This window comes from Oncorhynchus nerka, unplaced genomic scaffold, assembly GCF_034236695.1.
Source record: "Oncorhynchus nerka isolate Pitt River unplaced genomic scaffold, Oner_Uvic_2.0 unplaced_scaffold_2083, whole genome shotgun sequence".
Taxonomy (NCBI): domain Eukaryota; kingdom Metazoa; phylum Chordata; class Actinopteri; order Salmoniformes; family Salmonidae; genus Oncorhynchus; species Oncorhynchus nerka.
The window spans coordinates 13,382-26,024 of record NW_027039240.1 but is presented as its reverse complement, the minus strand read 5'-3'; the positions used below and the strand labels follow the sequence as shown (position 1 = coordinate 26,024).

At 35.0% G+C, this 12,643-nt stretch overlaps 1 protein-coding gene across 1 annotated transcript in view; it reads right to left on the bottom strand.

Annotated features, from left to right (window-relative positions):
* Nucleotides 1–4,885, bottom strand: part of LOC135567415 (butyrophilin subfamily 2 member A2-like) — a gene marked incomplete at its 3' end in the record, with an annotated part of 30,033 nt that extends 25,148 nt beyond the window's left edge. Inside the window, exon 1 of the mRNA XM_065014815.1 lies at nucleotides 3,352–4,885. Coding sequence (XP_064870887.1) covers nucleotides 3,352–3,421 — 70 coding nt within the window. The remainder of the gene's footprint in view (nucleotides 1–3,351) is intronic.
* Nucleotides 4,886–12,643: the final 7,758 nt, after the last annotated feature.

Below are 12,643 nucleotides of genomic sequence, written 5' to 3'. Positions count from 1 at the left end.
ATTTTATCTCTATTTCTGCTTGTGTTTTTCTGTGACTAGGCACTCACCTAACATAATCGCATGGTTTGCTTTCGTCGTAAAGCCTTTTTGAAATCAGACACTGTGGTGGGATTAGCAAGAAGTGTATCTTTAAAATCTTTAAAATGGTGTAAGATATTTCTATGTTTGAGGAATTTTAATGAGATTTAATGAGATTTCTGTTGTTTGAATTTGGCGCCCTGCACTTTCACTGGCTGTTGTCATATCGATTCCGTTAGCGGGATCTCAGCCCAAACGGGTTGATAAGCATTAAAAACTTTGTGTATGGGGTCTCCCGGGTGGCGCAGCGGTCTAAGACACTGCATCGCAGTGCAAAAAACTGCGTTGCTACAGATGCTGGGTCGATACCTGTGCCGGCCGCAACCGGGAGACCCATGAGGCCATGACCCTACTGATGAGTCAACAGGGTCAATGGAAGGTCTGAGGGTCTTGACTGAATAATACAGCAACACCGGAGGAATCTAAAACAATGGTAACATCTTTAGGTGTTACAGGGACCTTGTAAAGTGATCAGAATTCCTTATAACTGAGTAAAAGACCCTCTGCATTTACCAGTTGGCTCCAATAAGATATTATATTGGAACAAAATGATATAAAAGCAGTAATGGTAGGACAAAACAACAAAGATGATATAAAAGCAGTAATGGTAGGACAAAACAACAAAGATGATATAAAAGCAGTAACTGCAGGACAAAACAACAAAGATGATATAAAAGCAGTAATGGTAGGACAAAACAACAAAGATGATATAAAAGCAGTAATGGTAGGACAAAACAACAAAGATGATATAAAAGCAGTAACTGTAGGACAAAACAACAAAGATGATATAAAAGCAGTAATGGTAGGACAAAACAACAAAGATGATATAAAAGCAGTAACTGTAGGACAAAACAACAAAGATGATATAAAAGCAGTAACTGTAGGACAAAACAACAAAGATGATATAAAAGCAGTAACTGTAGGACAAAACAACAAAGATGATATAAAAGCAGTAACAAAACAACAAAGATGATATAAAAGCAGTAACTGTAGGACAAAACAACAAAGATGATATAAAAGCAGTAACTGTAGGACAAAACAACAAAGATGATATAAAAGCAATAACTGTAGGACAAAACAACAAAGATGATATAAAAGCAATAACTATAGGACAAAACAACAAAGATGATATAAAAGCAGTAATGGTAGGACAAAACAACAAAGATGATATAAAAGCAGTAACTGTAGGACAAAACAACAAAGATGATATAAAAGCAGTAACTGCAGGACAAAACAACAAAGATGATATAACTGTAGGACAAAACAACAAAGATGATATAAAAGCAGTAACTGCAGGACAAAACAACAAAGATTGTAAGTCGCTCTGGATAAGAGCGTCTGCTAAATGACTTAAATGTAAATGTAAATGATATAAAAGCAGTAACTGTAGGACAAAACAACAAAGATGATATAAAAGCAGTAATGGTAGGACAAAACAACAAAGATGATATAAAAGCAGTAACGGTAGGACAAAACAACAAAGATGATATAAAAGCAGTAATGGTAGGACAAAACAACAAAGATGATATAAAAGCAGTAATGGTAGGACAAAACAACAAAGATGATATAAAAGCAGTAACAAAACAACAAAGATGATATAAAAGCAGTAACTGCAGGACAAAACAACAAAGATGATATAAAAGCAGTAACTGTAGGACAAAACAACAAAGATGATATAAAAGCAGTAACTGTAGGACAAAACAACAAAGATGAGTACAAAACAACAAAGATGATATAAAAGCAGTAAAGGACAAAACAACAAAGATGATATAAAAGCAGTAACAAAACAACAAAGATGATATAAAAGCAGTAACTGCAGGACAAAACAACAAAGATGATATAAAAGCAGTAACTGTAGGACAAAACAACAAAGATGATATAAAAGCAGTAACTGTAGGACAAAACAACAAAGATGATATAAAAGCAAGAACTGTAGTACAAAACAACAAAGATGATATAAAAGCAGTAACTGTAGGACAAAACAACAAAGATGATATAAAAGCAGTAACAAAACAACAAAGATGATATAAAAGCAGTAACTGCAGGACAAAACAACAAAGATGATATAAAAGCAGTAACTGTAGGACAAAACAACAAAGATGATATAACAGCAGTAACTGCAGGACAAAACAACAAAGATGATATAAAAGCAGTAATGGTAGGACAAAACAACAAAGATGATATAAAAACAATAATGGTAGGACAAAACAACAAAGATGATAAAAAAGCAGTAACTGTAGGACAAAACAACAAAGATGATATAACAGCAGTAACTGCAGGACAAAACAACAAAGATGATATAAAAGCAGTAACTGCAGGATGAGTGAAAGACGTAGGAGCAGTGAATGATAAGGAAACGAGATCTGCACCATTTAAGTCAACTTAAAGTGAAAATAGCTGATTTCTGTAAAACTCTGAGCTAGATGTTATCCGGTCTTTTGAAATTCAACCGAACAGAAAATGATGTTCAACATCAAACCAAGGGTTCTCTGTAGTAAAAGAGAGACTTAAAAACCCTCTTTTAGTGTAAATCAGGAACTATTATTCTGAGAAATTAAATACAAAATAATTATTCAAAAGGAAAAAGGACACCAACTATTTTAAGTGAAAATTGATCATAAAAAAATAGAATACAATACCTTTTTCACATAAATAAATGTCAAATAAGTAACAATAACTAAAGAGAGCAGATCTGTGGGCGGCAGGGTAGCCTAGTGGTTAGAGCGTTGGACTAGTAACCGAAAGGTTGCAGGTTCAAAAATCTGTCGTTCTGCCCCTGAACAGGCAGTTAACCCACTGTTCCAAGGCCGTCATTGAAAATAAGAATTTGTTCTTAACTGACTTGCCTGGTTAAATAAAGGTAAAATAAAAAAAATGGCCTTTAACACAGCATCTTAGTTACGGTAGACAAAAAAAAAGTTTGTAAACAGGCATTCTCCTCTCCTTCCTTCTCCTCCCTCCCCTTGCACGTGTAAACTCGTCAGAGGTCAGGTAACGTCATCAGAAGTGAGGGTGTGTCTGTTAAGTGTTTGGAATGTAACCAAGGTTTGTTGTCAACGACACCTGTCTCATTGGAACGGTCTCCAGACATGACGCCGGACAGAGTATTTACTTACGTTGTGAGCGTAAGGAAATAAAAAAACATGTCGCTCTGTCTTTTTTTTGGGGCCGAAAATCGACGTGAGTGTTTGATAAAAACAAAGTGCCTGTTTTTTTAAATAAAAATCTCTCTGGTATCGGAATTAAAAAACTATAATTAAAGTTGAAACCTACCTGTTGCTCTCAACGAAAGCCCGATGCACAGAATAATTCCCCCGAAACAACAAGCTGCTGACGTCTTCATTTCACATGTTGTTGTTTTTTAAATATTGTTGCTGAAAGCTGTTTGTAATAGGAAATTAAAACTGAGTTCCGGTCAGTAAACCCGGGGAAAAAAAGCCTCATAGGAACATAATGTGTTCAAGGAAAGACGGTAAGTAGAAGAGTGAAACAAAACAAAAGTTACTTTCACTTTGTGGAAGCACGGAGAATGACAGCCAGCTCGTGGTTTTAATGTTTATTCATACAGGAATGAGTTTAGTTGGTTATGGAAGCACGGAGAAAGACAGCCAGCTCGTGGTTTTAATGTTTATTCATACAGGAATGAGTTTAGTTGGTTATGGAAGCATGGAGAAAGACAGCCAGCTCGTGGTTTTAATGTTTATTCATACAGGAATGAGTTTAGTTGGTTATGGAAGCACGGAGAAAGACAGCCAGCTAGTGGTTTTAATGTTTATTCATACAGGAATGAGGAAATTAATTTATGTTACAAAATGTAAGATAGTATCTAGATGTTAAATTGAAAAATAAAAAAAGTATTACTTTTATATTCAAATCAATCAGTTATATTCTCAGATAGTCGTAGTCATATCAGGAACCAGGAACCAGGAACACACGTCGGCTGTATAGGTTACACAGCTGTTTACCAAAACAGTGGCTGGGTGGATTTGTATTTTTGATCTGCAGATTACCCATTTAAAAGGACTGCTGCTGAATGAATTATACAACACAACATATATTGAAACACCTTTTAAAATAAGAAAAATCATATATATATATATATATATATTTTTTTTTAAATGCCACTATTATGGGTCAGGAGAAGAAGAAATGTTTTGGGGGTGTAAATAACAGGTCCAGAATTAGAATGTTGTGTGTGTTCCATTCTGAGTGTTGTCATGGTGATCAGGTGGTTCTCAGCCTCGCTGTTCTTCAAAACGGTCACCTGTCAATCACACGGAAATACTGTGTTTAGTTACTTAGAGATATACAGTATTACATAGAATCTGTTGATTAAAAGCCACCTTGTCGGAGACCGATTTGCGTGGTTGTCAGGGCGTCGTGCCAGGGTGGGCCTACATGAAACACAGCCCTTATGTTCAGTGTTTCTAAAATTGAATAGAAAAAATGAATGGTTGGGAAACGATTGGAACCATTTCCCCGTTTGAGCACTGGGTTTTATGGGTGTTATGACACATACTGTGGTACTCTATTGCCTGTATAGCCAAAGGCTTTCACCTTTGAGTGAAGCCTGGGAGCTGAGGGTGGTGGTGGAGGGGGCTTGGTGTTGTCACTCCAGGAGCTTCTTTCCTCAGTGCGGGAATTAATTCTGTCTGCTGCCATTTTTGTTTCAGTTATTACTCAAAAGTACTTATTCAGATGGGACTTAAACTTTAACCAATCCAGTCAGAGGAAAGTCCTCTCAACGAGAAGAGTTCAAAGGCATTTTCATGATGATTCAACAATCGTTTTCGCAAAACAAACTGTCATGCCACAGTAAATGGGATTTTTAGTTTTTCTCCTATTGCTACTATGTCATTGCCTTGTTCTTGAATTCAGTGAGTCCTTCCTTCCTTCCTTCCTTGCTTGTAAAAACAGTTGATCATTTGACTTGTAAAATGGACTCTGCTGTCATGCTCCAAAAGGTAGATTGGTCAATGCGTGCCTACTCTGACAATCCCAGATAGTGTTCCTTCATGTATGTACATAAAGTGTGTGTGTGTGTGTGTAAGATAGGGATCCTTCATGTATGTACATAGTGTGTGTGTATAAATATACCACAGGCCCCTGGCCCACTCCTAACACCCCTTCAAACTGAGCAAAGGTGTGTATGTGCACCCTTGAAAGCACCAATTTGTAAGTCGCTCTGGATAAGAGCGTCTGCTAAATGACCTAAATGTAATGTAAATGTAGATATACAGTATTTACATTACATAGAATCAGTAGGGTTTAACACCTGTTAATCACACAGAAATACTGTGTTTAGTTACTTAGAGATATACAGTATTACATAGAATCAGAAGGGTTTAACATCTGTCAATCACACAGAAATACTGTGTTTAGTTACTTAGAGATATACAGTATTACATAGAATCAGTAGGGTTTAACACCTGTTAATCACACAGAAATACTGTGTTTAGTTACTTAGAGATATACAGTATTACATAGAATCAGTAGGGTTAAACTGCTGTCAATCACACAGAAATACTGTGTTTAGTTACTTAGAGATATACAGTATTACATAGAATCAGTAGGGTTTAACCGCTGTCAATCACACAGAAATACTGTGTTTAGTTACTTAGAGATATACAGTATTACATAGAATCAGTAGGGTTTAACCCCTGTTAATCACACGGAAATACTGTGTTTAGTTATTTAGAGATAGACAGTATTTACATTACATAGAATCAGTAGGGTTTAACACCTGTTAATCACATAGAAATACTGTGTTTAGTTACTTAGAGATATACAGTATTACATAGAATCAGTAGGGTTTAACCGCTGTCAATCACACAGAAATACTGTGTTTAGTTACAATCACACAGAAATAGAGATATACAGTATTACATAGAATCAGTAGGGTTTAACCCCTGTTAATCACACAGAAATACTGTGTTTAGTTACTTAGAGATATACAGTATTACATAGAATCAGTAGGGTATAACCCCTGTCAATCACACAGAAATACTGTGTTTAGTTACTTAGAGATATACAGTATTACATAGAATCAGTGTTTACTGTGTTTAGTTACTTAGAGATATACAGTATTACATAGAATCAGTAGGGTTTAACCGCTGTTAATCACACAGAAATACTGTGTTTAGTTACTTAGAGATATACAGTATTTACATTACATAGAATCAGTAGGGTTTAACCCCTGTTAATCACACAGAAATACTGTGTTTAGTTACTTAGAGATATACAGTATTACATAGAATCAGTAGGGTATAACCCCTGTTAATCACACAGAAATACTGTGTTTAGTTACTTAGAGATATGCAGTATTACATAGAATCAGTAGGGTATAACCGCTGTTAATCACACAGAAATACTGTGTTTAGTTACTTAGAGATAGACAGTATTTACATTACATAGAATCAGTAGGGTTTAACACCTGTCAATCACACAGAAATACTGTATTTAGTTACTTAGAGATATACAGTATTACATAGATTCAGAAGGGTTAGTCCGCTGTTAATCAACATGGTCCAATCAGAGATACAGTTATCAATACTTTACAACATGGTTCAATCAGAGATACAGTTATCAATACTTTACAACATGGTTCAGTCAGAGATACAGTTATCAACACTTTACAACATGGTTCAGTCAGAGATACAGTTATCAACACTTTACAACATGGTCCAATCAGAGATACAGTTATCAATACTTTACAACATGGTTCAGTCAGAGATACAGTTATCAACACTAAGACATGGTTCAATCAGAGATACAGTTATCAACACTTTACAACATGGTTCAGTCAGAGATACAGTTATCAACACTTTACAACACGGTTCAATCAGAGATACAGTTATCAACACTTTACAACATGGTTCAATCAGAGATACAGTTATCAACACTTTACAACATGGTTCAATCAGAGATACAGTTATCAATACTTTACAACATGGTCCAATCAGAGATACAGTTATCAACACTTTACAACATGGTTCAGTCAGAGATACAGTTATCAACACTTTACAACATGGTTCAATCAGAGATACAGTTATCAACACTTTACAACATGGTTCAATCAGAGATACAGTTATCAACACTTTACAACATGGTCCAATCAGAGATACAGTTATCAACACTTTACAACATGGTTCAGTCAGAGATACAGTTATCAACACTTTACAACATGGTTCAATCAGAGATACAGTTATCAACACTTTACAACATGGTTCAATCAGAGATACAGTTATCAACACTTTACAACATGGTTCAATCAGAGATACAGTTATCAACACTTTACAACATGGTTCAATCAGAGATACAGTTATCAACACTTTACAACATGGTTCAATCAGAGATACAGTTATCAACACTTTACAACATGGTTCAATCAGAGATACAGTTATCAACACTTTACAACATGGTTCAATCAGAGATACAGTTATCAACACTTTACAACATGGTTCAATCAGAGATACAGTTATCAACACTTTACAACATGGTTCAATCAGAGATACAGTTATCAACACTTTACAACATGGTTCAATCAGAGATACAGTTATCAACACTTTACAACATGGTTCAGTCAGAGATACAGTTATCAACACTTTACAACATGGTTCAATCAGAGATACAGTTATCAACACTTTACAACATGGTTCAATCAGAGATACAGTTATCAACACTTTACAACATGGTTCAATCAGAGATACAGTTATCAACACTTTACAACATGGTTCAATCAGAGATACAGTTATCAACACTTTACAACATGGTTCAATCAGAGATACAGTTATCAACACTTTACAACATGGTTCAATCAGAGATACAGTTATCAACACTTTACAACATGGTTCAATCAGAGATACAGTTATCAACACTTTACAACATGGTTCAATCAGAGATACAGTTATCAACACTTTACAACATGGTTCAATCAGAGATACAGTTATCAACACTTTACAACATGGTTCAATCAGAGATACAGTTATCAACACTTTACAACATGGTTCAATCAGAGATACAGTTATCAACACTTTACAACATGGTTCAATCAGAGATACAGTTATCAACACTTTACAACATGGTTCAATCAGAGATACAGTTATCAACACTTTACAACATGGTTCAATCAGAGATACAGTTATCAACACTTTACAACATGGTTCAATCAGAGATACAGTTATCAACACTTTACAACATGGTTCAATCAGAGATACAGTTATCAACACTTTACAACATGGTTCAATCAGAGATACAGTTATCAACACTTTACAACATGGTTCAATCAGAGATACAGTTATCAACACTTTACAACATGGTTCAATCAGAGATACAGTTATCAACACTTTACAACATGGTTCAATCAGAGATACAGTTATCAACACTTTACAACATGGTTCAATCAGAGATACAGTTATCAACACTTTACAACATGGTTCAATCAGAGATACAGTTATCAACACTTTACAACATGGTTCAATCAGAGATACAGTTATCAACACTTTACAACATGGTTCAATCAGAGATACAGTTATCAACACTTTACAACATGGTTCAATCAGAGATACAGTTATCAACACTTTACAACATGGTTCAATCAGAGATACAGTTATCAACACTTTACAACATGGTTCAGTCAGATACAGTTATCAACACTTTACAACATGGATGTATCAGAGATACAGTTATCAACACTTTACAACATGGTTCAGTCAGAGATACAGTTATCAACACTTAAAACATGGATGTATCAGAGATACAGTTATCAACACTTTACAACATGGTTCATCAGAGATACAGTTATCAACACTTTACAACATGGTTATCAGAGATACAGTTATCAACACTTTACAACATGGTTCAGTCAGAGATACAGTTATCAACACTTTACAACATGGTTCAATCAGAGATACAGTTATCAACACTTTACAACATGGTTCAGTCAGAGATACAGTTATCAACACTTTACAACATGGTTCAATCAGAGATACAGTTATCAACACTTTACAACATGGTTCAGTCAGAGATACAGTTATCAACACTTTACAACATGGTCCAATCAGAGATACAGTTATCAACACTTTACAACATGGTTCAATCAGAGATACAGTTATCAACACTTTACAACATGGTTCAATCAGAGATACAGTTATCAACACTTTACAACATGGTTCAGTCAGAGATACAGTTATCAACACTTTACAACATGGTTCAATCAGAGATAAGACATGGTTATCAACACTCAACACTAAACATGGTTCAATCAGAGATACAGTTATCAACACTTTACAACATGGTTCAATCAGAGATACAGTTATCAACACTTTACAACATGGTTCAATCAGAGATACAGTTATCAACACTAAGACATGGTTCAATCAGAGATACAGTTATCAACACTAAGACATGGTTCAGTCAGAGATACAGTTATCAACACTAAGACATGGTTCAATCAGAGATACAGTTATCAACACTTTACAACATGGTTATCAACACTTTACAAATCAGTCAGAGATACAGTTATCAACACTTTACAACATGGTTCAATCAGAGATACAGTTATCAACACTTTACAACATGGTTCAATCAGAGATACAGTTATCAACACTTTACAACATGGTCCAATCAGAGATACAGTTATCAACACTTTACAACATGGTCCAATCAGAGATACAGTTATCAACACTTTACAACATGGTTCAATCAGAGATACAGTTATCAACACTTTACAACATGGTTCAATCAGAGATACAGTTATCAACACTTTACAACATGGTTCAATCAGAGATACAGTTATCAACACTTTACAACATGGTTCAATCAGAGATACAGTTATCAACACTTTACAACATGGATCAATCAGAGATACAGTTATCAACACTTTACAACATGGTCCAATCAGAGATACAGTTATCAACACTTTAAACATGGTTCAATCAGAGATACAGTTATCAACACTAAGACATGGTTCAATCAGAGATACAGTTATCAACACTAAGACATGGTCCAATCAGAGATACAGTTATCAACACTAAGACATGGTCCAATCAGAGATACAGTTATCAACACTAAGACATGGTCCAATCAGAGATACAGTTATCAACACTAAGACATGGTCCAATCAGAGATACAGTTATCAATACTAAGACATGGTCCAATCAGAGATACAGTTATCAACACTTTACAACATGGTTCAGTCAGAGATACAGTTATCAACACTAAGACATGGTTCAGTCAGAGATACAGTTATCAACACTTTACAACATGGTTCAATCAGAGATACAGTTATCAACACTAAGACATGGTTCAATCAGAGATACAGTTATCAACACTTTACAACATGGTCCAATCAGAGATACAGTTATCAACACTTTACAACATGGTCCAATCAGAGCTACAGTTATCAACACTTTACAACATGGTCCAATCAGAGATACAGTTATCAATACTTTACAACATGGTTCAGTCAGAGATACAGTTATCAACACTTTACAACATGGTCCAATCAGAGATACAGTTATCAACACTTTACAACATGGTCCAATCAGAGATACAGTTATCAACACTTTACAACATGGTCCAATCAGAGATACAGTTATCAACACTTTACAACATGGTTCAATCAGAGATACAGTTATCAACACTAAGACATGGTTCAATCAGAGATACAGTTATCAACACTTTACAACATGGTCCAATCAGAGATACAGTTATCAACACTTTACAACATGGTCCAATCAGAGATACAGTTATCAACACTTTACAACATGGTCCAATCAGAGATACAGTTATCAACACTTTACAACATGGTCCAATCAGAGATACAGTTATCAACACTAAGACATGGTTCAATCAGAGATACAGTTATCAACACTTTACAACATGGTTCAATCAGAGATACAGTTATCAACACTTTACAACATGGTTCAATCAGAGATACAGTTATCAACACTTTACAACATGGTTCAATCAGAGATACAGTTATCAACACTTTACAACATGGTTCAATCAGAGATACAGTTATCAACACTAAGACATGGTTCAATCAGAGATACAGTTATCAACACTTTACAACATGGTTCAATCAGAGATACAGTTATCAACACTTTACAACATGGTTCAATCAGAGATACAGTTATCAACACTTTACAACATGGTTCAATCAGAGATACAGTTATCAACACTTTACAACATGGTTCAATCAGAGATACAGTTATCAACACTTTACAACATGGTTCAATCAGAGATACAGTTATCAACACTTTACAACATGGTTCAATCAGAGATACAGTTATCAACACTTTACAACATGGTTCAATCAGAGATACAGTTATCAACACTTTACAACATGGTTCAATCAGAGATACAGTTATCAACACTTTACAACATGGTTCAGTCAGAGATACAGTTATCAACACTTAAAACATGGATGTATCAGAGATACAGTTATCAACACTTTACAACATGGTTCAGTCAGAGATACAGTTATCAACACTTTACAACATGGTTCAATCAGAGATACAGTTATCAACACTTTACAACATGGTTCAATCAGAGATACAGTTATCAACACTTTACAACATGGTTCAATCAGAGATACAGTTATCAACACTTTACAACATGGTTCAATCAGAGATACAGTTATCAACACTTTACAACATGGTTCAATCAGAGATACAGTTATCAACACTTTACAACACGGTTCAATCAGAGATACAGTTATCAACACTTTACAACATGGTTCAATCAGAGATACAGTTATCAACACTTTACAACATGGTTCAGTCAGAGATACAGTTATCAACACTTTACAACATGGTTCAGTCAGAGATACAGTTATCAACACTAAGACATGGTTCAGTCAGAGATACAGTTATCAACACTTTACAACATGGTTCAATCAGAGATACAGTTATCAACACTTTACAACATGGTCCAATCAGAGATACAGTTATCAACACTTTACAACATGGTTCAGTCAGAGATACAGTTATCAACACTTTACAACATGGTTCAATCAGAGATACAGTTATCAACACTTTACAACATGGTTCAATCAGAGATACAGTTATCAACACTTTACAACATGGTTCAGTCAGAGATACAGTTATCAACACTTTACAACATGGTTCAATCAGAGATACAGTTATCAACACTTTACAACATGGTTCAGTCAGAGATACAGTTATCAACACTTTACAACATGGTTCAATCAGAGATACAGTTATCAACACTTTACAACATGGTTCAGTCAGAGATACAGTTATCAATACTTTACAACATGGTCCAATCAGAGATACAGTTATCAACACTTTACAACATGGTTCAGTCAGAGATACAGTTATCAACACTTTACAACATGGTTCAATCAGAGATACAGTTATCAACACTAAGACATGGTTCAGTCAGAGATACAGTTATCAACACTTTACAACATGGTTCAATCAGAGATACAGTTATCAACACTTTACAACATGGTTCAGTCAGAGATACAGTTATCAACACTTTACAACATGGTTCAATCAGAGATACAGTTATCAACACTAAGACATGGTTCAGTCAGAGA